Below are 23,207 nucleotides of genomic sequence, written 5' to 3'. Positions count from 1 at the left end.
TAGTTACCCCCCCCCCCATGCTATTCCATCCACCCTGTTACTCTTTTCCTCTCTCACCCAGACGACAGTAATGCTCCAACTTGTGTCTGATGTTATTTTTCTTCATTGATTGATAGTTTGATCCTTGATTGATGGAGTTCTGTGGGTTTAATAACCTGACAAATGAAAAGGATTTATGTTAGAACAGAGAAACAAACAAACATGTTTTTTCTGTCTAACTGTAATGTTTGGAACTAGAATCAGTCAGAAATTCAGTTATTTAACATTAAGGAGTAGTTACATTTAGTTACATTACACTGAGTTACATTTAGTTACATTTATTAGTTACATTAAGGAGTAGTTACATTTAGTTACATTACACTGAGTTACATTTAGTTACATTTATTAGTTACATTAAGGAGTAGTTACATTTAGTTACATTACACTGAGTTACATTTAGTTACATTTATTAGTTACATTAAGGAGTAGTTACATTTAGCCGTTATGCTGATGATGTGGCCCTCAGTAAAAATGAGTTTAACCCCCCCTGATTTATTCCCTAACCTGAACTCTGACCCTTTATTTAAATGTTTCTGTGTCTTTTTTTCTGGCTCTATTTGAAATACTTTAAATCTGGTTTCTGGACTGAGTCGTTCCTAATGTTTGTTCCTAATGTTTGTTCCTAATATTTGTTCTTAATATTTGTTCCTAATGTTTGTTCTCTGGTTCTCGACGGAGCGGCGAATCGTTTACAGAGGAGAGCGTTTCTTTATTTCCTCCTCCGGGACGATTTAAACATATTTGAGCCGACGCCCCCCCCCCAGTCAGCAGGAGTTTGTTTTACGCCTCCTCCAGAGGCGCTAGGTGACGTTAGCATCACGCTAACGACCATCTCTCACACGATGAGGCGTCATCGGGTTTAATTGTTACGATCGTGCCGGTCGGACTTCTGGGTAATTAACGGTCGGATGGGGACGGATGATGTCGGATGTGGGATCAGGCTTTATGTGTCGGATTGATTCCGTCTCCACCAATCATCTTAATGTGAGCAGAGCGAGGGGGGGCGGGGGGGCATTGGCAGCGCCGCCGCCGCTAAAGGTTAGCGGGGCGGTTTGCGTTGGAGCACGTTTAAAGACGCCGATCAATCGATCATCGATCGATCAGTCCAGTAGGATTCAAAAATATTTAGATGAAAACTTAAATCAAATTTGTGTCTGAACGTCGTCATGGCGACGCCACCGTGGTTTCTTCTGTGCGCGGAGAACAAAAGTAACTGAGCGATGTGAGATTCTTCAGATGGTGTTAAAAATGAAAGCTTCCCCGCCCCCTGAGGATTCGTGTGACTCCGCCCCTTGAGGATTCATGTGGCCCCGCCCCTTGAGGATTCGTGTGGCTCCGCCCTCCAGCTTCCGAGGCTTCCTTTTAGTTCCGAGTTTCACGTCAGGGAAGAAGTCGACGAACCTGTGGCCCGTCGTGACCTTTGACCTTTGACCCCCGGGTTGGACCATCCTTACCTACATCTTTAACGAGGAAGGAACCTGATCCGGTTGGATCGACTCGGGTCGGTTCCGACCGGCAGGAGGCCCAGACCGCTGCGTTCAGGTACAGGTGTATCCGATGGGGCGCTGAGACGTCCCACGGCCCCTGAAGGCCTCGTCTCATTGGTTCTGGATGTCAGGCCAGAAAAGTGCCTGATTATTAATCACAACAGCTGTTCGGGGTCTGTGCCCGGTTTTCCTGCCGTTGTTCAAGGCGTTTTTGTTTTTTTAAACCGGGGGGGCGGGGCCAGGCGTGGGGCCGCAGAGGCGGGATCTAATGCGGTTTGCTGACGCCCACTTTTTCATCCGACGCTTTCCTGTCATCTTAGACACAAACGTCTTCAAAAAAAACGCGTTAAGAAAAAGCACACACACACACACACACACACACACACACACACACACACACACACACACACACACACACACACACACACACACACACACACACGGATCGATGTTTGCAGGTGCAGCGGTCGGACCCAGAGGAGGATGATGTTACTGGGAGGAGAAAGGAGATCTGGCCTTTGTGAAGGGAACCCCCCCTCCTCCAATCCCACAATCCTTTTCTCCACCACTGCTGCAGAAACACCAACCTCTGTGTGTGTGTGTGTGTGTGTGTGTGTGTGTGTGTGTGTGTGTGTGTGTGTGTGTGTGTGTGTGTGCTCTACATGCTCTCATCCTGTCGGTGAGGAGTTGTGTTTACGCCCCGCAGGACGTCTCAGCGCTGGGGGGCAGAGTCGGGGTTTTTGTGTGTGTGTGTGTGTGTGTGTGTGTGTGTGTGTGTGTGTGTGTGTGTGTGTGTGTGTGTGAGAGGGATTCGTTCCCGTCTGTAATTTCAGTCTGGTCGGATTCTGCCGTGTCGGTGGTTTTTGCAGACGGGCGGGGTCCTGCGGGCTCCTCGGTTACTTCCTGTAACCGGGCGGTTGGACGTGTTGGATTATTTGGTAATGTGCTCTAATCTGGTGGTGGTGATGATGATGGTGATGAAGATCTTTAAACATCCCATCCATTATTCACAGGAAAAGGTTCTCCTGTGAGCGAACGGTTCCGGTAACGGCGAGGATCAATCAGATGACGGCGGTCCGTTAATATTTCATGAGATTTTGCAGTAGGATAGTCCCCATAATGCACCTGTGCGTCTGCATGCGTGAACCTCCATTATTCCCCCACGCATCGGAAACCTCTAACGCAAGCAAATCGATGTTTGCAACGACTTCCTGTTTCCATCAGCGGCGTTTTAATCTGAAGGCGACCACCCAGAGAAACCACTTCCTCCGTAATCCTGACGCAGATTAACTCTAATCCCGTTAAACTGCCAACCTTAGTTGCGCTTTAGCAGCTATTCCGGCCAGTTTCTGGTATGTAATGCAGATAAAACAATAACAGGGAGGTCAAAGGTCACTTGTCCTGTAGCCGCAGTAAATTGAATCCCCACATGGGGGCGTCGTGTCAAAAAAAAGTGGTTAATCCAGAAATAGTTAGACTAAGATTTAAAAATCTACTTTGATTTAATCTCACGTTTCAGATCTAACATGGTTTGACTCAAAGACACGCCCCCTGGAGCGATGCTATTAGCACGTTAGCTTCTTTAGACGTTACTTTGAGAACAGTTAACTCCTTCCTGGGGTGTTAAATTATATGTAATTTATTATAGATAATTTATATATAATTTATAGATAATTTATATATAATTTCTAAGCGTATAAACGTGTGTGTGTGTGTGTGTGTGTGTGTGTGTGTGTGTGTGTGTGTGTGTGTGTGTTTTCTAACAACATCGCCCCACGCTGGGCTTCAGCTTCAGATCCAGTTACTTCCTCTTCATGAGCCAATGATGTACGAGCAGCTCCTCCAATCAGAGAGGCTGCAGCAATTACAGCGAGCTTTAGAGTCATTAGCGAGCACGCTAGTCCGTGCTAACCGCATTAGCATCGCCCTGCCTGACGATGACCTGAGCATCAAGATCGACTGCAGCCATTGTAGCTTGTGTGTGTGTGTGTGTGTGTGTGTGTGTGTGTGTGTGTGTGTGTGTGTGTGTGTGTGTGTGTGTGTGTGTGTGTGTGTGTGTGTGTGTGTGTGGTTGTGTTTGATAGCGGGTCGTGTTTCTGATTCTGTTTACTGGTGGAACACTCGATCCTCCAGCAGGAAAACAAACTGAAATGTGCAATAGCCAGCTAACGGCTAACGGCTAACAGCTAACAAAGGGAGGGCGCTAACATTTAAATTCCTTTTGCTGCGTTGACGTTTGGTTTCTTGTTAGCACGCTAACATTATCCGGTACACATGGGACGTAGCTAAAATTAGCATGTTGAAATGCTATCATTAGCATTTAGCCCCTGCGGCTGCAGATGGCCTCACAGAATGGCTTCTGTGTCTGGTCCATTAGCTCAGATGTGAGCCTCCATTAACACACACACACACACACACACACACACACACACACACACACACACACACACACACACACACACACACACACACACACACACACACACCCCGGCGGGTCTTAGACCTTCTTCTTCTGTGGTTGTGGTGACTGCGGCTGATTGGACGGATCTTTAATTTTAAATTAAACGCTGCATTAATATTTTCACGGAAGGAAATTTCAAACTCATAACTTGTGGAAAAGAAAATGGAACTGGCCCTTTTCAGATCGCGCTCTGCTCTAGACCTCCTGTCCAAAACGTGGACTTCCTTTTTTTGGGGTGATGACATCACGATGACATCATCAGGGCTGTGTTTTAAACCATGACATCACCGTTTTCCACAGATGACTCAGCTGATTCCGAGGGTCAGACTCACACTAAACCTTTGTAGAGCCGGCGGGACGTCCTCGCGTCTGATTGGCCGGGCCGCTCCTCCCTGACAGGAAGGGGGCGGGGCTTCAGTGTTAAATTGCGGCGCGGCTGACGGAGCACTCAGCTCCACGCGCTCATCATTTATTCATGTACCAGTTTTGCACCGGGAACCATTTGTTCTGCCCTTCCTGCCCCCCACCCCACACACACCTTTTGCCCCCCCTCCCCTCCCCCACCCCGTAATGGAGCGTCACTTCCAAACCCTCTGAGGTTCCCCCTCCCTTCCCACAATGCTTCCTGCTTCCTGATGAAGCCTCGTTTGATTGGCTTCTTCTTCCTCAGTGTTTCTGGTGGGGGCGGGGGGGTCGAAGTGGGGTGGGGGGGGGTTGTTTTGGCAGCGAGGCGACAGAATGGCAGCCGGTTTGTGTTTGTGGAGCGAATTCTGTTTTCATAGGAGTCTTTTGATAGAGATGAGGTGTGTGTGTGTGTGTGTGTGTGTGTGTGTGTGTGTGTCTGTGTGTCTGTGTGTGTGTGTGTGTGTGTGTGTGTGTGTGTGTGTCTGTGTGTGTGTGTGTGTGTGTGTCTGTGTGTGTGTGTGTGTGTGTGTGTGTGTGTGTGTGGCATTTGAAGGACACAGCAGGGGGGCCGCTGGAAGAACAGCTGACTGAAGTTAAATCCCGTTGTAGAGGTCGGATGCTCCACCGTCGGATTCGTCGGATTCTTTTCCAGGGAATCCGACGAATCCGATCCTGGAACATCGGTGTTTTAGTGGATGTTGGGTCCAATCCCTTTCCAAGATCCAGATTCAAGCTTGAACCCCCCCCGTTGGGTTTCGAACCTTTGACCACGCCCCCTTCGTTTCCTCACTTCCTGTTTCCGAGGGAGTTCACCTAAATCTATCCCATCAGCCATTGCAGCTCCAGCGCTGCATCCTGTCATCCTGAACAACATCATCATCATCCCCCCGGTGGTTCGTGATGTTTTGTGTTGCCCCACCCCCTCCAGATGATAGATGAGGCGCGGCAGATGGAAATAGGCTCCTCCCCCTCCGTAGCCTTCAAGGGTTAATTTAATATGAGACGTTTTGGGGGTCTGGGACGTGCAGATGTCTGTCCTCCTCCCTGGTTTAATGGAATCAGAGCAGATGGCGCCGAGGAAGACCTGTCTCTGTCCTCCGTGGAGTCGGTCGGTGGAAGGGACCCGTCTGAGCGTGTGCAGATCCTGATGACATTTCCCAGCATGCCTCTGAATAATTGATCAGCTCACCTGTTTCAGTCGGTCAGTCGTCCAATCAGCTGCTCCTCAGGCTGTTGTCCCCCTCCTCCCCTCACCCCTTCATTCATCCACTGGACCCTCCTGTCTGTCATGATAACGTTTCTGTGAACTCTGGTCTGATTGGATGAATTTCCTGCTGATGCAGCAGATTCCGGTCAGTGGGCGGAGCCTGAGGCAGTGCTGGAATGTGGGGAGGTTGATTATTCCGTGTTTATTAACACGTGTGGAAGATGAACGCGTGTCTGCCAACAATCTGAACAGCAGCAGGCGGGAATCGAACAGGAGATTAAAATAGTCCCCCCCAACCCCCCCACCGGCTGGCAGCTCCGTCCTCATCCCTGTGTTTGTTTTCTCTACTCGTTCATCCGCCGGCCGTTCCGTCATGTCACCCCCCCCCCCCCCACAGACACTGTCAGGAGATAGACCCCCCCACCACACCCCCACCCCCGCTCTCGTCTCACACTTCTATTCTGTAATCTACCTCTGTCTTAATCCTCACCCCCACACACACACGGTGAAACAGTCCAGGTTCACCTGGTGAAACAGTCCAGGTTCACCTGGTGAAACAGTCCAGGTTCACACGGTGAAACAGTCCAGGTTCACACGGTGAAACAGTCCAGGTTCACCTGGTGAAACAGTCCAGGTTCACACGGTGAAACAGTCCAGGTTCACGCAGTGAAACAGTCCAGGTTCACGCAGTGAAACAGTCCAGGTTCACGCAGTGAAACAGTCCAGGTTCACACGGTGAAACAGTCCAGGTTCACGCGGTGAAACAGTCCAGGTTCACGCGGTGAAACAGTCCAGGTTCACACACTGAAACAGTCCAGGTTCACGCAGTGAAACAGTCCAGGTTCACGCAGTGAAACAGTCCAGGTTCACGCAGTGAAACAGTCCAGGTTCACACAGTGAAACAGTCCAGGTTCACACGGTGAAACAGTCCTGGACTAAAGCCGTCGTCTTCCTGATTTATCTTCTCTGGAGGATTTTATTCCAGCTTTACAATCTTAGCATCATTAGCAGCATGTTAGCATCAGTAGCAGCATGTTAGCATCATTAGCAGCTGTTAGCATCATTAGCAGCATGTTAGCATCAGTAGCAGCATGTTAGCATCAGTAGCAGCGTGTTAGCATCAGTAGCAGCGTGTTAGCATCAGTAGCAGTGTGTTAGCATCAGTAGCAGCATGTTAGCATCAGTAGCAGCATGTTAGCATCAGTAGCAGCGTGTTAGCATCAGTAGCAGCGTGTTAGCATCAGTAGCAGCATGTTAGCATCAGTAGCAGCGTGTTAGCATCAGTAGCAGCATGTTAGCATCAGTAGCAGCGTGTTAGCATCAGTAGCAGTGTGTTAGCATCAGTAGCAGTGTGTTAGCATCAGTAGCAGCGTGTTAGCATCAGTAGCAGTGTGTTAGCATCAGTAGCAGTGTGTTAGCATCAGTAGCAGTGTGTTAGCATCAGTAGCAGTGTGTTAGCATCAGTAGCAGCGTGTTAGCATCAGTAGCAGCGTGTTAGTATCAGTAGCAGTGTGTTAGCATCAGTAGCAGCATGTTAGCATCAGTAGCAGCATGTTAGCATCAGTAGCAGTGTGTTAGCATCAGTAGCAGCGTGTTAGCATCAGTAGCAGCATGTTAGCATCAGTAGCAGTGTGTTAGCATCAGTAGCAGTGTGTTAGCATCAGTAGCAGCGTGTTAGCATCAGTAGCAGTGTGTTAGCATCAGTAGCAGTGTGTTAGCATCAGTAGCAGTGTGTTAGCATCAGTAGCAGCCTTTACGAGTTGAAACACCAAGTGATTAAATTGAAGAATTTGACTGAAATTTTTAATAGTGACCCCTGACCCTGACACCCCCCCTATGAAGAACAAGCGTGTGGATTCTCAGATGGAAGAGGTCTGTTTCACACATGCGTGACGGGGGCGTTCCCGTGTTGGAGGGAAACCTTCTGATTGGTGGCTTTGATGTCAGACATGGAGCCTCTATTCTGAACTGATTCCGTCTGATGATTATTTAAGATTAATTTGGTTGTTTTTTGTGCATTCTGCTTCTCTTCAAATGACCAGTCGTGCATGAAATCATCAGATGTAATTACCCCCCGGGGTGGGGGCGGGGGGGTTATCTGAAGCTTCTGCCTGCTAACAACCCTCCATCTATTCAAACCATCCGTCGCTCCTCAACAACCCCCCCCAGCGCCCCACCGGCATGTGGACCAGTTGCATCCCCCCCCCCCCGGTGGTAACCATGTGACTTGTTGCCACAGTAACCCCACTGGATGGGCAGGCGGGGGGTCTGGTTCGTTGGTTGGGGTTTTGGGATCCGACCGTCTGCTGAGTCGCTGCTGTTGATGGACGGCGCCATCCATCCGCCGCCGCGTCGTGACCAGCAGGCGTTCCTATAGACAACACAACCGTTAGCCGCGGCTATATTTAGCATGATGCGTGTTGTGCTTGTTCATATCAGGGAGCGTATGTAGCGTGTGTGTGTGTGTGTGTGTGTGTGTGTGCAGCACAATGACAGCCATGTATAAAAAGAGTCTCAGTTGCTAGGCAACCGCACCTAAAAGTGCTCCCCAACAAAAATATGATCTGTATGCAGCAGCAGGTTCTCCTGGAGCATGATGGGATTGGTTCCCGTTAGCGGAGCGTGTTTCCACTTCCAGTCAGCAACATGTGTTTAGCGTGTTTAAAGCGACCCCCCACCCCCTCAAACCCCCCCGTGGAGAGAAAACAGCTGGGCAGAATAAAATGAAACCAAAGCTGGCGTTAAGTTCCAAACCAAACCTCCGTTTCCTCCAGCGCTTCAATCAAGCTGATTGGCTCCCATCCAGAGAGACAGGCGAAATCTGATTGGTCGGTTCTGGTTGAGGCAGGACACTTCCTGTTCGTGTCCAGAGCGACTTGAACGGAGGTGAAGTCGGGACAAAGTGAGGAAGACGGGCGAGGCGCGACCACAGATCGATGGCCGAGAGTCCGAGTCAGCAGATCTGAACTCTGGGGGGGGTGGAGTCAGGGGGCGTGGCCTCAGAGGAACGAATTAAAAAACTCCTAACACGAGTCCAGGAAGTGATTCCGGGTCGCCGGCGCTTTGATGTCCATCGCTCCTGAAAACTCATCCCCTGCGGGCGCCGCCGGCCCACAATTCCTTGCTGCTTCTATTTCTGTGGTCAGACTGAGGTCTCCTGGGTGTGAACCCACGCAGGTGTCCACCTGTCTGAGACGCCGCCCCCCCCGCCCCCCATCTCATTGGAAAACTTCCTGCATGACTCAGTTTATTTCAAACCGGCTGGACTTCAAGTTGCAGCTTTGAATTAGAAGTTTCACCTCATTATAAACGGAATATTTGTCTTTTTTAAATACAGAACAAATTAAGACACGAGGGGCCAGTTTATTCTAAAAAATAAAAAGCACATAAATGAATAATTACACGTTTATTCATCATTCATTATTTTAAAACCTGTATCACGATATTTATTCTAATCGTGTCTTCAGGGTCAAATTAATGGTTTATTTAATTATTTACGATGAGCGTTTTATTTTGGCGGGTCAGATGGGACAGAAAGGGTTAACTGTGACCTTTTAAAGGGGGGGGGCTGCGACGGCGGATGATGTCGCTGCAGTCGTTCCCTTTGATCCTCCTCTGTGTTCTCGCGTTCTGTCTGCCCCCCCCCTTCCCCGGCTCCGCCCACCGCTGACGGATAAAAACACCCAGAATCCCCGGCGAGAACGCCGCCGTCCGCCTGCGGCTCCACAGATCGTTTTATTTCCCACCCCCAGAGGCGAAACTGCAGCTCCTCTTCATCATCATCATCATCATCATCGTCTGTAGGCGCAACCCAGGGGCGGGGCATTTGGAGGAGAGGCGGGGCTTAACACGCTGAACCTGAAAGTAGAAAATTAAATAGTGTGAAAAAGGAGCAAAGTTGCTTCCTTTCCATCGACCAATCGCTGCTTGAGGGAAGCCTTTCCATCAGAGGGGGTGGGGCTTCAGGTGCCACCCAATGAAATGACATTTCTAATTTTAGAGTAAAATTTAAAACCAAGGATTTTTTGTCGTAACATTTACTCTTCTAAGTTTTTCTTCCCAGACATCCCTTGTTTGTTGGTTTGTTTCTGAGTTTATTTTGGCGGGGACTTCCTGTGAGCTACCTGAGGGGCGGGGCAGAGCGGGGGCTCAAACAGATCAGAGCCAATCAGTCCGGACCGTCCAGACCAGATGGATCCTGGGCGATCGATCTCTGATCGGGTCCAGTCAGCTGAGAGGCGTTCAGGGTCACGGCGGCGTGACAGGAAGTCGATGGCGCGAGGGGGCGGGGCCGCCGCCGTTCAGCTGCAGCTGCGAGGTTAGTTCGGTCTCAGCTGGCAACCTTCACAGCAGCAGCTGCTTCGGTCAGAGGTCAAAGGTCAGATGGGGGCGGAGATGTTTTCTGACATCCAACAGGAACGAAAGGAAAAGTTAGAAATAGAGCTGAGTGAAGCTCGTTGCCGTGGCGACGCCACTACATCATCGTGGTGATGTCACTGAATCGTCATGACGACGCCAGTACATCTTCAAGTTGTCGTGGTGACGTTTACCCTCACCTGACTGTTGCTGTCCTGTTTTCCGAGGCGTTCCTGAAGTGCTCTTCAGAGTCTGAGACCTTTATTTTCTTTCAAAATAAAAGCATTTTAAAAGAGAAACTATTGGTGTTTAAGGTTCTGGACATTAACATCTTCTCCAGGAGAACGTTTGCAGCTTCGGTTCTTCTGAGCTTTGACTTCACTGAGGAGGAGTTTTTCTTTTTTAATCCCAGAATAAAGTGTTTTGTATTTTTAGCGATGCTTTCAGGGGTGTAGGATTTTTATCTATTTAGGTCAAAGCTCTGCAGGAGAGAATTTAGACTCTGGATGGAGGAGATGAAGCAGGTGATTAGAAATAAATGGAAATAATCTGACTTTAATGTGAAATCAATTCCATGTGCCTTTTTATTTTTCATGTTCCTATCAGTCATATTGATTTTTCACTCAAATCTGGATTAAAAACGGGGTATTGCTTTGTGTATTGATTACACTACCAGTCATTTCACTGATTTAACTTGTATTTAGGTCAGAAAAAAGTGAAGTACATTAGTTAACAGCCAAATGATTCGTCTTGTTTGACACCCAAATGTCCAAAATCCAATGTAATGTCGTTTATCTAAAAGAAACGCCACCCTACCTGAAAGGCAGCGCTCAGGGAATAAAAACCCAGGAGCTCGTGTTGTCGCTCAGCGGATAATTTTCTTTCTGAATTCATTGCGGTTCCCACCATCATCATCATCATCATCAAGGTGTTGTAAGAAGGCTGCAGCGTTGCCATGGACACCGCCAGACAGCTGTAGGGTGTATTTTGTTCGACTTTATTTTACCAGTATGCAAATCTGCAGACGCGATATAAGAAATGAAGTGTGTGTGTGTTTGTGTGTGTGTGTGTGTGTGAGTGTGTGTGTGTGTATAATGGCTGCTGTTTTGAGTCTGAAAGACCAGACTGAGGGAAAAGCGACCCGTGTGCTGCTGGGTTTTATCATCTAATCAAAGCAGGGCTTCACCTGAGAGTTAGCAGCCAGGTTCATGTTAGCATTACGAAGCTAATTAGATCCAAACTACACAACCAAATCAAGTCGACACAGTTCAGACCAAACTAATCGATCAGACGCAGCCGGAAGCAGATCGCAATTAAACCCAGAGACATATTTCAAAAGCTAGAGGACCAACACATCATTAAACACGGATTACATCACGGATCAATCAGTGGAATTAAACATTTAGAAAATGCGATCGAGGCGTTTCCATGACGCCCAACCAGCCTCATCTCCGCTGGCGCTAACGGTTCTTCTCAAGGACGTCTCGACTTTAAAAGTTGATCATCTCGCAACTGGAAAGCACCAACTTCCTGCTCTGATGTCACTTCCTGTGGGAATTTTTCCTTCATTTCTTAAAACTTGATGATAAAAGTCGTTGCGTCTCCACGCGGCTTTGATGTCGGTTTTGCTAGGTTTCGCTCCTGACCTTCAGAATAAAAGCGCTGAAATGAAGCCGTCGGATGGAGAGGATGAACGTCTTAACGCAGGAGGTCAGAGCGACGCTCTCTCAGCGCGTTGATACACCAATATCTTCCAAAACCGGGGCTGCATCGGCGTCACGGCGATGCGTTCAAGGTCAGGAGTTTCTGGCTTCAGCGTCGCTCCTGACGACCTGAGGTTAACTCAGACGTGAACGTGGGCCGGACGGAGAAGCTATTTTTAAAAACTCCTTGTGTTTCCATTTATAATGCAGCACAGCTTCAGCCGAGTCCGGCTCCCGCCTTTATTTATGGATTCCCTGTCACCATCCAAGATAGCGCTGCTGCTACACACACACACACACACACACACACACAGAATGCATCTTGTCCCGCTGAGGCGGCGGTGATGAATGGCCTCCACAGGGTCACCCGGAGACTCTCGATCCGTGACGTGAGGCGTCACGTGAAGCCGGCCGCTCCGTCTATCACGCCGTTTCGCTCAAAGACGCCGCGCTTCCACTTCTTTTATCGCCGCCACCTGTTCCCCAGGTGTTCCAAGTCGGCGTCTTATTTCCTTTAAACGTCTCCTGAGCGTTGACCTTTCTGACCCCGTCTCTTCGAATCATGTGACGTTTTTTAATTTAAAAAAAATACAACTGAATATAATTTTTTTGTTTGTTTGTTATGCAGTTATAGTAATTCAGGATTTATTAAGTCCGGATTTTTTTATCCCAGGTGAGAATAAAATCATTCTAGATGGGTTTATTCTGCTTCTGATTGATGGGCTTGTTAGCCCTGAATGAGGCCTGACAGGAAACTGCAGCTCTTCTCACACTCAATCTGAATAACATTAAATATTCATTCAAGCAAAATTTACAAGTGACGATAAAAATGTAGCTGGAGGCTGCAAAATAAAAATCCTCATTTCGTGTTTTCAAGTCGTAAAACTTTTAATTTTATTTAAATGTCACCCTCAGTAGGAAATAAATCCACAAGTGATTTTCAAAAAGTTTTAAGTTTCATTGTCGGAGCTGTTTGAATCCATCAGTGAAGATACTTTATGAGTAAACCTTTGTTGAAATGTGAACCATGTGGCCTCCAGCCCTCTAGGGGGCGACTGTGCATAAATATTACAACAACATGGATGCGTCAGTTTCTAGTTAACACTAATTTCCTAATAAAGTGAAATATTGTATATTGATAGTAAAGATATTTAAGGCAGTGTTCACTGGGATTTTTCGACCAATAGGGGACAAGCAGACGATGTGAGGATCTCTTTGACCCTCAGTTTGGACTGTCAGACGTTCAAACCCTCCTGTCAGCCTTCCTGTTGGGTTTAATGACTTCCTGCCTCCACAAAGACGCCATTGATTCATTTCAGAAACCTTTTCCAGTGGACGCGGGGATTAGAACCAGCAACCCTCGCCTTAGTCTGCGGAGGCTCTGGATTTAGCACGCTTCGACCTTTGACCTGTGCATCTCAACCGCTTGACTGGTAACCGACGGCAACCGAGCCAAACCATCAGCAGTGTTGTTTTTCCTCCTGGATCAATGGCGGCGCATCGATCGGTGGATTTATTAGACGTATCGACCGTTTCGCCCGCGCCGCAGCGGCATCGCGGACGTATCGGCGTTCGGTCGACGTGCATAAAAAACATTTTCAAACCGCTCGCTGACGTTTGACCTTTGAAAGCTGGCATTTTGGTCGATTGTTCTGTTTGTCTTCCTCAAATCGACGGCGACGGTTTGACCGGCTGTTTGCCCCGTTAACCAATCAGCATCAACTGGGCTCGGCAGACAGATTGAGAGCAGGAGAGGTCGTCTGGGGGTCAGCGGTGAATGTAACGTATAAAACGCGACGCTACTGGTCGATGATAGCGTTAGCAAACTGAAAAATGTTTGATCTTGTCCATAAATGTAGGAGGAAAAAACATTTGGATTGATTTCCATTCTCCCTGGTGGCGGCGGCTGATGACTCTGCTGAGACCGATTTGTCTTGATCAGTTGAGGACGACTGAAGACTGGATGTTTGGAGTGTTCCCCTCTGCAGATTTGACTAAGAATTCCTCTAATCTTGAGTTTAAGCAACAATTCCAGATTACATTAGCATTAGCTTTAGCTTTATATATCTAGCCGTCGCCAAGCGTTTCTTTTGCGATTGCGGGAACGAATTCAAAGACGCTTCGTTTTACTCGGAACTGAACCCGTCGGTGTTCTGGAGGAGTATTTTTAGCGCTCCTGATCGTAGCGCTAACCGGCTAACAAGTTAGCATGCTGCAAAGCGACGGGGCATCACACCTCCGAGATGCTAAATATGTAACTCCGTCTCTCAGCTGAATGCAACGGGAATCTGTTATGATAAAATCGAGGCTGGTCGTATCCCAGAATCCTCAGGGGGGTTCCTCAGCGGGGGAACGCCGTCCTCTGGTCAGCTGATGCAGCGAGGTGTCGGATCAGAACTCGCTGGAGAACTTAAGCTAGCCTTCTAAAGCCGGCCAATCACGTCGCACCGAACCCCTCTAACTTGAACTCGTTCACCCCGGGGGGCAACTGGCGTCGCCATGGAAACGCTCAGAGATGAGGTACAACCGGCAAATCCCTGAAACGTCTGGCGGGGGTAAAGGGGGAGCCGTCGCCATGGTGATGTGGAGACAGGGATCTTCTGTGAGGGGATGTTGTCATGGAAATAAACAATTCATGTCATCGGGGGGGGGGGGGATGACTCAGCTGTGATGACTGCATTCTTGAAAAAATAAAAATAAAAAAAATAATAAAAAAACAAATTGAATTTTCATTATTTTTCAAACAGAAGAAGAATTTAAATTTAACTTCTGAACTCCTGACCTGATTTTTAATTTTTATCTGCACAGAAACAAATCGGGCTACAAACTCCGCCTCCTGGAGATAAAGAGCTTTTGATTGGTCGCCTGTTTCCGGATCATAACAGATCATTTTGGATGAGTCACCATTAAAACTTATAAATATATAAATACAAAACAAAACAAAAATGTTGTCATTTTTTAAACTATTTCTGGACGGCTGATGAATCTGATTGGTTCGCCCTTCATCTCGGAGGAGGAGCTGGAAAAGAACCAGACGGATGATTGGATGGATGGATGGATGGATGGATGGATGGATTCCGTAGTGTTGCACCACCCTGTTTATACAGAAACCAAATTGGGGTTGTTTTTTTTCCTTTTGTTGCCATGACAACACGCCAGATACTGGTCAGAAACCTCTTGGCTGATGAAGACACACTCGGCTGACTCCCCATCCGTCGATGGATGCTCTTCATCTTCTCAGGAGATCCGGTCGGGCGTCTCGTGATGGATGCGGCGCCGCCAGATCTTCATTTGCATAATTTTTTAGGACGCCACCGAATCCCGAAGGTCCAGATGCTGCAGATGGTGTGAGGATAAATCACAATTAAAGTCTCACCTTAAACATCCGGACCCGACCGCCGGTTGTTTTAACCCTTTGATTTTTACACGAGTGTTCATTTAAGGCCTAACTAACCGGGGCGACCGACACGAGGCTGATTTATCTCTGCAGGCTCAGGAAATCAATATTTACTACAAGCAGATCATCATTTCTGCTGGGGCTAATCTGCACTTCCTGGAAATGGAAGCAGCCCGACTCCTCGTCCCGATCTCCACCATTTGTCTTCCTGGGTGGAACCGACCTCCTTCAGTTGTTGCTGTTTTCGCATTCGACTCATAAACTCATAAAATACATTTAAAATCAGCCCAGGAATTAAATTTAATCCATAATGTAGAAGAAGAAACCAAATTCGAAAGCTGAGGAAATGCTCTTTTCTGCCACAAGGGGGCGCAAAACAAGACAGGAAGTTGATTTGATTTCGTAACACAGTGGTGCCTCTACTGAGGAAATTAATTGGTTCTGATAGAAATTTAAAAAGTAGAAAATTTCGCAAGTCGAGACGCGTTTTCCATGCAAATTTACCTTTTAACTGCTTTCCTCATTGTTTTTTTCCCTCTTTGGTTCATGCCCTCTTGCCCCCCCATGAACAACAGAGTGAATTCCAGTCCTCCTCCTGAACTTCTCCAACCACCCACGCACGCCTTAAACTCCTTAAACTTCCTTTAGTTTTAATAACGTGGTGATTGTAGATGCATTACGGCCATATTCTTTGGTGAGATCAACCAAACGCATCCCTTTTTCAGGCTTTTCTATCATCTCTTGATTTGTTTGTACGGACAAAAAAACTCTTTTCTTCGTCTTTTCTTTTCCTCTTTTCTCCGTCACTTTCTTGGGGTCCATAGTGAATACTCTAAAAGTTAATATATTTACGTAAAACTATCAGAACACCTCAGGGGTCGAGGGCCGAATGAGGAGGACGCTGCATAGACACCTATCTAGATACACACAGAGGTCCCTCTGAGCCAATGGGATGCCAGGATGCTAGGTAATAGCCAATGGCAGAGCAGCTATGAGAATGTTGCGTTCAGGAACCTGTGGGAGCTGAGAGTATCAGCCCATACTGTATTTTTACCTTTCGTAACTCTAAAATTCTCACGTAACTAGAGGAAATATTTTCTTGTTGGGGCGTTTCGTAAGTAGAAAATTTCGCACGTAGAGACGTTCGTAAGTAGAGGTACCACTGTACGTTGAATCAAAGTGACGTAAAAACAGTCGTATGTTAAGATGCATCCTTTAAAAACATGATGTTCATGTTAGCGCTAGCTAGTGTGTTTCCAGCGCTAACGACCAATGGGTGAAGAGGTTCTGTTTCTGCTGAGTCAGCCATCTGTGGACCATCTGGACGCTCCTAACGTCTCGTTTAGATCCGTTGGGGTTCTGGCGAACCTGCGTTCATCAGGACGCTTCAGTTCCTCCTGACGAGTTTCTGACACTTCCTGTCGTTTTCCCCCTTCCTCACATCAGAGGCGTCGTTTGACTTCCTGTCGGGTGCAAATTTATTCGTCCTGCCTCGTTTACGAAGACAAACCGGTTTGAAAACGTTTCCACAGAAGCGCCGCGGCGGCGTTTCGTTTCATCCTGATGCTAATGGCGTTCAGCGCTCTCTCCCTCCATCATGGTGGGTCAATCACCATCATCACTCGGAGGCTTCAAACAGCCGGTTATCCTCCGAGCGTCTGATTCACGATCCGTCTGTCAGGGTGGCATTTGTAGCAACAGCTAACTGCTGGTTAGCATACTACGCTAAACAGATATTTCAAAGCATAAGCAAACGTCAACAACAACAACATCTGGTGCTGAATTTTAATTTTAATTTTAATTTTAATTTTAATTTTAATTTTAATTTTAATTTTAATTTTAATTTTAATTTTAATTTTAATTTAATTTAATTAATTAAAATTAAACAACAACATCCGGTGCTGAATTTTTAAAGTACGAAAGAAAAACTAGTTTAAAGGACTTTGATTTAAGGCAGTTTTTCCTCCTCTAAAGTGGGCGGAGCTTGTCTCCCTACTGACACCTACTGGACACATGTTTTCAGCGGGTGATAACAAAATCAGGATGCATTCTGGGATGTGTAGTTTTAGGATGCAACATGTTTTGATGTTCATCATCGTGTATTTCTTTTATTTTAAACGTTTTTTATTAAAGTTTTTTGTCATTTTTTGAGTGTAAATAAAACTAAACTTTGTTTGTTGTTTGTCAACTAATTAATATTCAACATGTGACAAAATTAATCCATTGTGACCCCGCCCCCCCATCAGACACCTCACCCCATCATTGCTCGTTCCCCTTGTCGTCCCAGCGACAGCTGGTCATTCTGACTCCGCCCCCTAACCCCTCCCCCCATACAGTAATAATTCAATCAATCACGTTAATAAATCTCCACGGTTCTGGTGAACAAACACAAACGACTGCTCATTAAAAAGCATGCGTTTCCCTCCGGGACGCTTAATAGCGTGATTTTTCTCTGTCGCTCTGTTTGCTGGTAATAACCTCCAAACGGGCGTCGCAGGAAGATGAGGCCGAATGATTGATTGATTGATTAATTGATAGGGCATCGCCGTGATTGATCGAGGGAGTGATCAGCTGCGCCGTCTGAGGATGGAAAATAAAACACTTCACAATGAAGGTAGTTTGTACCTGGTATGGTTAGCGTTACGGTTAGCATCACGGTTAGCATCACGGTTAGCGTTACGGTTAGCATCACGGTTAGCGTTACGGTTCTTCTACGTGTTTGAAATTCGTTCTGTTTTACTGAATCTGATTTTAACTGATTTTAAATATTTAAATTAATCGAAACCTCATTAATGAATATATTTAAATAATATTTTTTTTATGAATCTATAACGTTGTTTCATATAGTACAGAAAAACGTTTCCGTTTCCTTGTGGGTCACGGGGGTTGTTACAGCTTGATAATATATGTTTTATTCTGATTTTATCAGCTTTTAATGGTTTATTAGTGATTTAATGATTCCATTATTTGTTTATGTAATTCTACTTTTTTTAAAACTTAAACAGTTTTGACGTCATTACTAATAAAATCGTTAAAATTAACAGTTTGTTTAGTTTTTATATTGTACTATTGGTTAAACTCAGTCTTTGCACAGGGCTTCTGGCGTATGTTCTGTTATTACTTTTGGGATGCAGTAACGTCGTGTTGGGATGCACACAGTTTTTGAAGCGCATCCCAGGGATGCACTACTTTCTGGAGGTAACATGAACTCCAAATGACGTAAATCCGTCCTGTTTCCTGTCTTTCCAAATCGTTAATTTGGAAGTCTTTTCTTAAGGAAACAGTTTTTGTTCATTGGAGGCTCAGATGTCCTTTCCCCTCGTCTCTCCTCCTCAGAATCCTTCTGAAGCGTCTCCGTCTTCCTCCCGTCTCTCCATCCGTTACTGACGGAGCAGGGAGGCGTCACCGAATCTCATTTCCTCTGGAATGACCCTAATTATACGGTCAGAAAATCTAAGATAATTAGCGCTCAGGATTTGAGATCTGGTCCTTGACTCCTGATGAGGCGTCAGTTTCCCCGGCAGGAAACTGGAGGGAAAGTCACCATAATTAAAGACGGAGGACGGAATCAGCTGAGAGACACAAGAACAAAAGTACTTTACTTCCTCTCAGTCTGTTTGGGATGTCCTACATTTCCCAGAATGCCTCACTTTCCGCACTTTTTGTCGTTTTTTAGATAAGCACTGTTCTATTTTACAGCAGTCATGTGATGATGGATGACGACTCGTCTATGCGGGTGACGCCGTTCTTCTCCTTTAGACAAACCCATACACATGTTGACTTTCAGGTGAGGTTGTCACGGTGATGATGATGAAGACGAACCCCCCAGCAACGGGATTATACGTCAGTGAAACCGTCAAGCTGGCGATGTTGGAATAACCCCCCCCCCCAACGAAAAACACACAATCCCGGACAAACGATGCAGCACATCCAGAGGTCAAGATGTTCCTCGCCAAACAGCTGATCTGCACGATCAGCAAATCCCAAATCGCACCCCCTCCCGCTGCGGACTTGGCCCCCCCCAGCGACAAAAGAAAAATCCATTATGTGCAGCTTTCTCACTGCAAACGCCGGCAAAATCTGATCTCCCTCCCGCTGAGGGTGAGAGGTCACGGGGGGGTCGTGTGCGTCCTGCGAGGCGGCGCTCGGGGTGAATTTAGCGAGTGACGCTAGGCTAGACGCTTCTGGTCCCCGATCCGCTCCCACTCCTCACCAGGAGGGTTTTGCCGGACTCCGGCCGCCGTCGTCACCCCCGGCGGGATAAAGATGGACGCCTCTCATCTCGTCCTTGCGACCGCGGTCGTTAGCAGCGCGCCGCCGCCGCCGCCATCCTTTCCCACCAGCCTTTGCATATCGCCGAGCAAATTAACTGTCAGAACTGCATCGCATGCACTCCCTTTATTGAATCTCGCCGGCAAATTGGTTGTTAGGAATCCTCAGGGGGGGATCGGCTTGGGGGGGGGGCCCGGTGAAGGCTCGGCCCTGCTGGGGCCGGTATAATGGAGAGGAGGGGAGGCTGTTAGCGCTAAGACCACATGACCTGTAATACAGAAAATACAACGTGAACTTTAGCGCTAATGAGCTCATTAAAATACCGTCGACTGAAGTCAAACGTTTGAGTCGACTTTTTTGACTTTTTTCTCTTGAATCATCTAAAATTAAAAAAAGAAAATGTGTTTTTAATCAAACATAATTGGCTAACCTCGCTAATGCTAGCAGCAGCAGCTACAAAAAGCTAACGATCCACGATGTTCAGTCGCTGAAGTCACAGGAAGTTAAGATGACATCATCGTCAAAAACAAGAAAATATGACAATATGAAATGTTCCGATGTGATTGGTGGAAAAATCAACATCACAGATTGGATCCCTCGCCTGATTGGCCGAGGGCTGATTCTGGCGTTCCACCATGATGGCGTCCGGTTTGATGGAAGCTCTGGCGGCGGATCTATTTCTATTTGTTTACGCCCGTAAATGCACTCTAGCGCGTGTTGGCGTCTAACGTTTAGCGTTTCATCGATGCGTCCGACCTCTGGCCCCGCCCCGTTGCTGTCTGAACGGACGCCGGCTGTTTGCAGATCGCTATCTGTCGGATCGAGTTAGCATCGACCTGCTCCGTTGTTATCGCCGCCCTCTGGGTAACTGAGGAGAGACGCTCCGGTTTCATGTCGGGGACAGGAAGCGTGGCGATAAACGGCGCCGCGCCGTTCAACGACGCTCCAGGGCGGCTGTAGGATAATCATGTTCTGATGGGCGTGGCCTTGCAGACCTTCATCAGGTTAGGGATTGAGGTCAAGGGGTGGAGCCATCAGTGGTGCAGAGTTTCGCTGCGTGCTGGTTGGTTCCTGCTTACAGATGTGAACGTAAGCTGCAATACCACCAGACAAGGTAGGGGGCGATGTGGCTACGATTCAAGCTAGGCATGGGCTAACGGCAGCGGGACCAACGTCAAAGGCAACTTCCTGTCGTTTAGCTTTTAGCTGTGCATAAAAAACAAACGCATTCAATTTTTTAATTTAAATTTAAATTTTAACATACTGTGTGTATATACATATATATATATATATATATATATATATAATTGTTTTCAGCTTTATTAAAAGGAAACTTCTCCACAGTTAGAACCCAACTATCATTACCCAGCATTCCTTGCTCTTATTTTGGATGAAGTACTTCGGGACCACCCTAACCTGGGGCCCGGATCACCGTCCACAGCATCTGATAATGTGCGTTATTGCTTTTTTAATTTGATCCTCTGATACGAGTTCCTCCAGGGAGCCGAAAAATCAGGAGTCGCATTTAATATGAAGCCGATAAACCGTCGATTCCCTCAGTCGGTTATTCAGAATTATCCAAAAAAGGATGTTTACAGGCTACAAAGTTTTATTTCTAAGTCACTAAAGCTGAGTTTGAAGAGACGGTAGAGGAGCAGCTCCCTCTAGTGGCTGAAGCAGGAAGATTTGACCTAATATTTTTGTCTCTTTTTCTGGATCTTTAATTATTTCTTTTTGAATCACCTTTAATTCTGTTCGATTCTGTGTGTGCAGGTTTTTAATCGTCCTGGGCTGTTTGATTCTGGCCATCCTGACCACGTTCAGAGAGCATGAGAAGGTGTCTGCACACTGGCTGGTTATACTGGTGAGACCAACTGGGTAAACTGGGGGAACCTTCACGCTTCAGCTAAACTTTGATGCACTGATTCTGATTTACTTGCGTCCAGGAAACATTCGCCATCTTCATCTTCGGCGCGGAGTTTGCTCTGAGGATCTGGGCGGCGGGATGCTGCTGTCGCTACAAAGGCTGGAGGGGGCGGCTGAAGTTCGCTCGCAAACCCCTGTGCATTCTGGGTAAAACCTTAAGAGCGTCAGACGTAATGACAGGTTGGACGGTGACGTGACCAGCTCTTCTTCCTCAGACATCTTCGTCCTGATCGCCTCGGTGCCGGTGGTGGCCGTGCGTAACCAAGGTAACGTGTTGGCCACCTCCCTACGCAGCCTCCGCTTCCTTCAGATCCTGCGGATGCTGCGGATGGACCGGAGGGGGGGGACCTGGAAGCTGCTGGGGTCGGCCATCTACGCTCACAGTAAGGTAAGCGAGGAGGAGGAGGAGGAGGAAGGTCAAGGACCCCTTAGGCGTCCTTGACCGAGTTGCCCTTTGTGACTCCTTCGAATGCTGGAGTCACCCCGAGACTCTGCGGGGCGATCTGTGGTTCTTAGCCTCCGGTTTGACACCAGGTGGGATAAAATCCCAGAATCCACCTCTGCTCTGCTCTGCTTAGGAGCTGATCACCGCCTGGTACATCGGCTTCCTGTCTCTGATCCTGGCGTCCTTCCTGGTCTACCTGGTGGAGAAGGACGACGTCTCCGTCAACGTGTCCGACCACGATAGTCCGACGGTTCAGGCCAAAACGCAGGACTTTGACACGTATGCCGACGCGCTGTGGTGGGGGCTGGTACGTAGATGACATCATCGATAAAATACCTGAACGCTGTTCCGTCTTTGATCGTATGTCAAAAGGTTTCCATCACATAAGAAGGAACGCCCAGATTTCCAGAATTTGTCAAATGAATCCGTGTCGCTGAGCCGGACTCGGTTGGGTGGTCCGGTCTTGATGGACCCTCCCACTCAGATAGTTCCCTTCCAATCAGGGATGTTCTCCAACCAGAGAGCTAGCTAGCTAGTGTCCGCCTGAGGAATCCTTGAGCAAGTCCCCCCCAGACTCTGCTGGGCGGTCTTGTGTTGGCGGACCCTCCGTGTCGGATAGTTCCCTTCCTATCAGGGAAGCCCTTCAACCAGAGAGATAGCTAGGATGCCCAAGGATGTAGCTAGCCCTACATCCTTGGGCATCCTTGACTGAGTTGCCCTTTCTGACCCCTTCAAATGCTGGAGTCACCCCCAGACTCTGCTGGGCGGTCTGGAGTTGGCGGACCCTCCTTCTCAAATAGTTCTCTTCCTATCAGGGAAGCTCTTGAACACGAGGGAGCTAGTTGGCTAGCTAGCGATCCCTGCATCCTTGGGCATCCTTAACCGAGTTGCCCTTTGTGACCCCTTCAAATGCCGGGGTCACCCTGAGACTCTGCTTGGCGGTCTAGTGTTGGCGGACCCTCCTTCTCAAATAGTTCTCTTCCTATCAGGGAAGTTGTTGAACAAGAGGGAGCTAGTTGTCTAGCTAAATCCCCCTTGATCAACGATGTGTGAGCTAGCTAGCCAGCATCCGCCTGAGGCGTCCTTGAGCAAGCTGCCCTTTGTGACCCCTTCAAACGTCAGGTGACCCCGGTCACGAAGGGCGACTCGCTCGCTTTAGGTGGACGCTAGGTCACCCTGTAGTGTAGCCGCTACGCTAAATGTCACGTGACCTCCTCCTCAAATGCGACTAAAGGTGAAGTCCTAATGTACCCTGTTGGTGACCTCTACTGACCTGACGCCAGGACGTTCAGGTTTAACCCTTCGGGTGACACCTCCTCATCTCTTTCCAGATCACCTTGACGACTATCGGCTACGGCGACAAAACCCCGAAGACGTGGGCGGGACGCCTGCTGGCTGGCACCTTCGCCCTGATCGGCGTCTCATTCTTCGCACTACCTGCGGTGGGTATTCCTCTGTGTGTTCACCAAACTCGGCTCCACCTACGGGTGGAGGCGGAGCTTCAACCGG

The 23,207-nt window shown here is 47.8% G+C and overlaps 1 protein-coding gene across 1 annotated transcript in view; it reads left to right on the top strand.

Annotated features, from left to right (window-relative positions):
* kcnq3 (potassium voltage-gated channel, KQT-like subfamily, member 3) overlaps positions 1–23,207 on the top strand; it is a 36,963-nt gene that overhangs the window by 7,743 nt on the left and 6,013 nt on the right. Inside the window, exons 2-6 of the mRNA XM_068341085.1 lie at positions 21,101–21,191; positions 21,274–21,400; positions 21,469–21,641; positions 21,832–22,005; positions 23,030–23,140. Coding sequence (XP_068197186.1) covers positions 21,101–21,191; positions 21,274–21,400; positions 21,469–21,641; positions 21,832–22,005; positions 23,030–23,140 — 676 coding nt within the window. The remainder of the gene's footprint in view (positions 1–21,100; positions 21,192–21,273; positions 21,401–21,468; positions 21,642–21,831; positions 22,006–23,029; positions 23,141–23,207) is intronic.

Source organism: Antennarius striatus, chromosome 18 (genome assembly GCF_040054535.1).
Source record: "Antennarius striatus isolate MH-2024 chromosome 18, ASM4005453v1, whole genome shotgun sequence".
Classification (NCBI taxonomy): Eukaryota; Metazoa; Chordata; class Actinopteri; order Lophiiformes; family Antennariidae; genus Antennarius; species Antennarius striatus.
The sequence above is the reverse complement of the archived record's forward strand: the minus strand, read 5'-3'. Positions and strand labels throughout refer to the sequence as shown.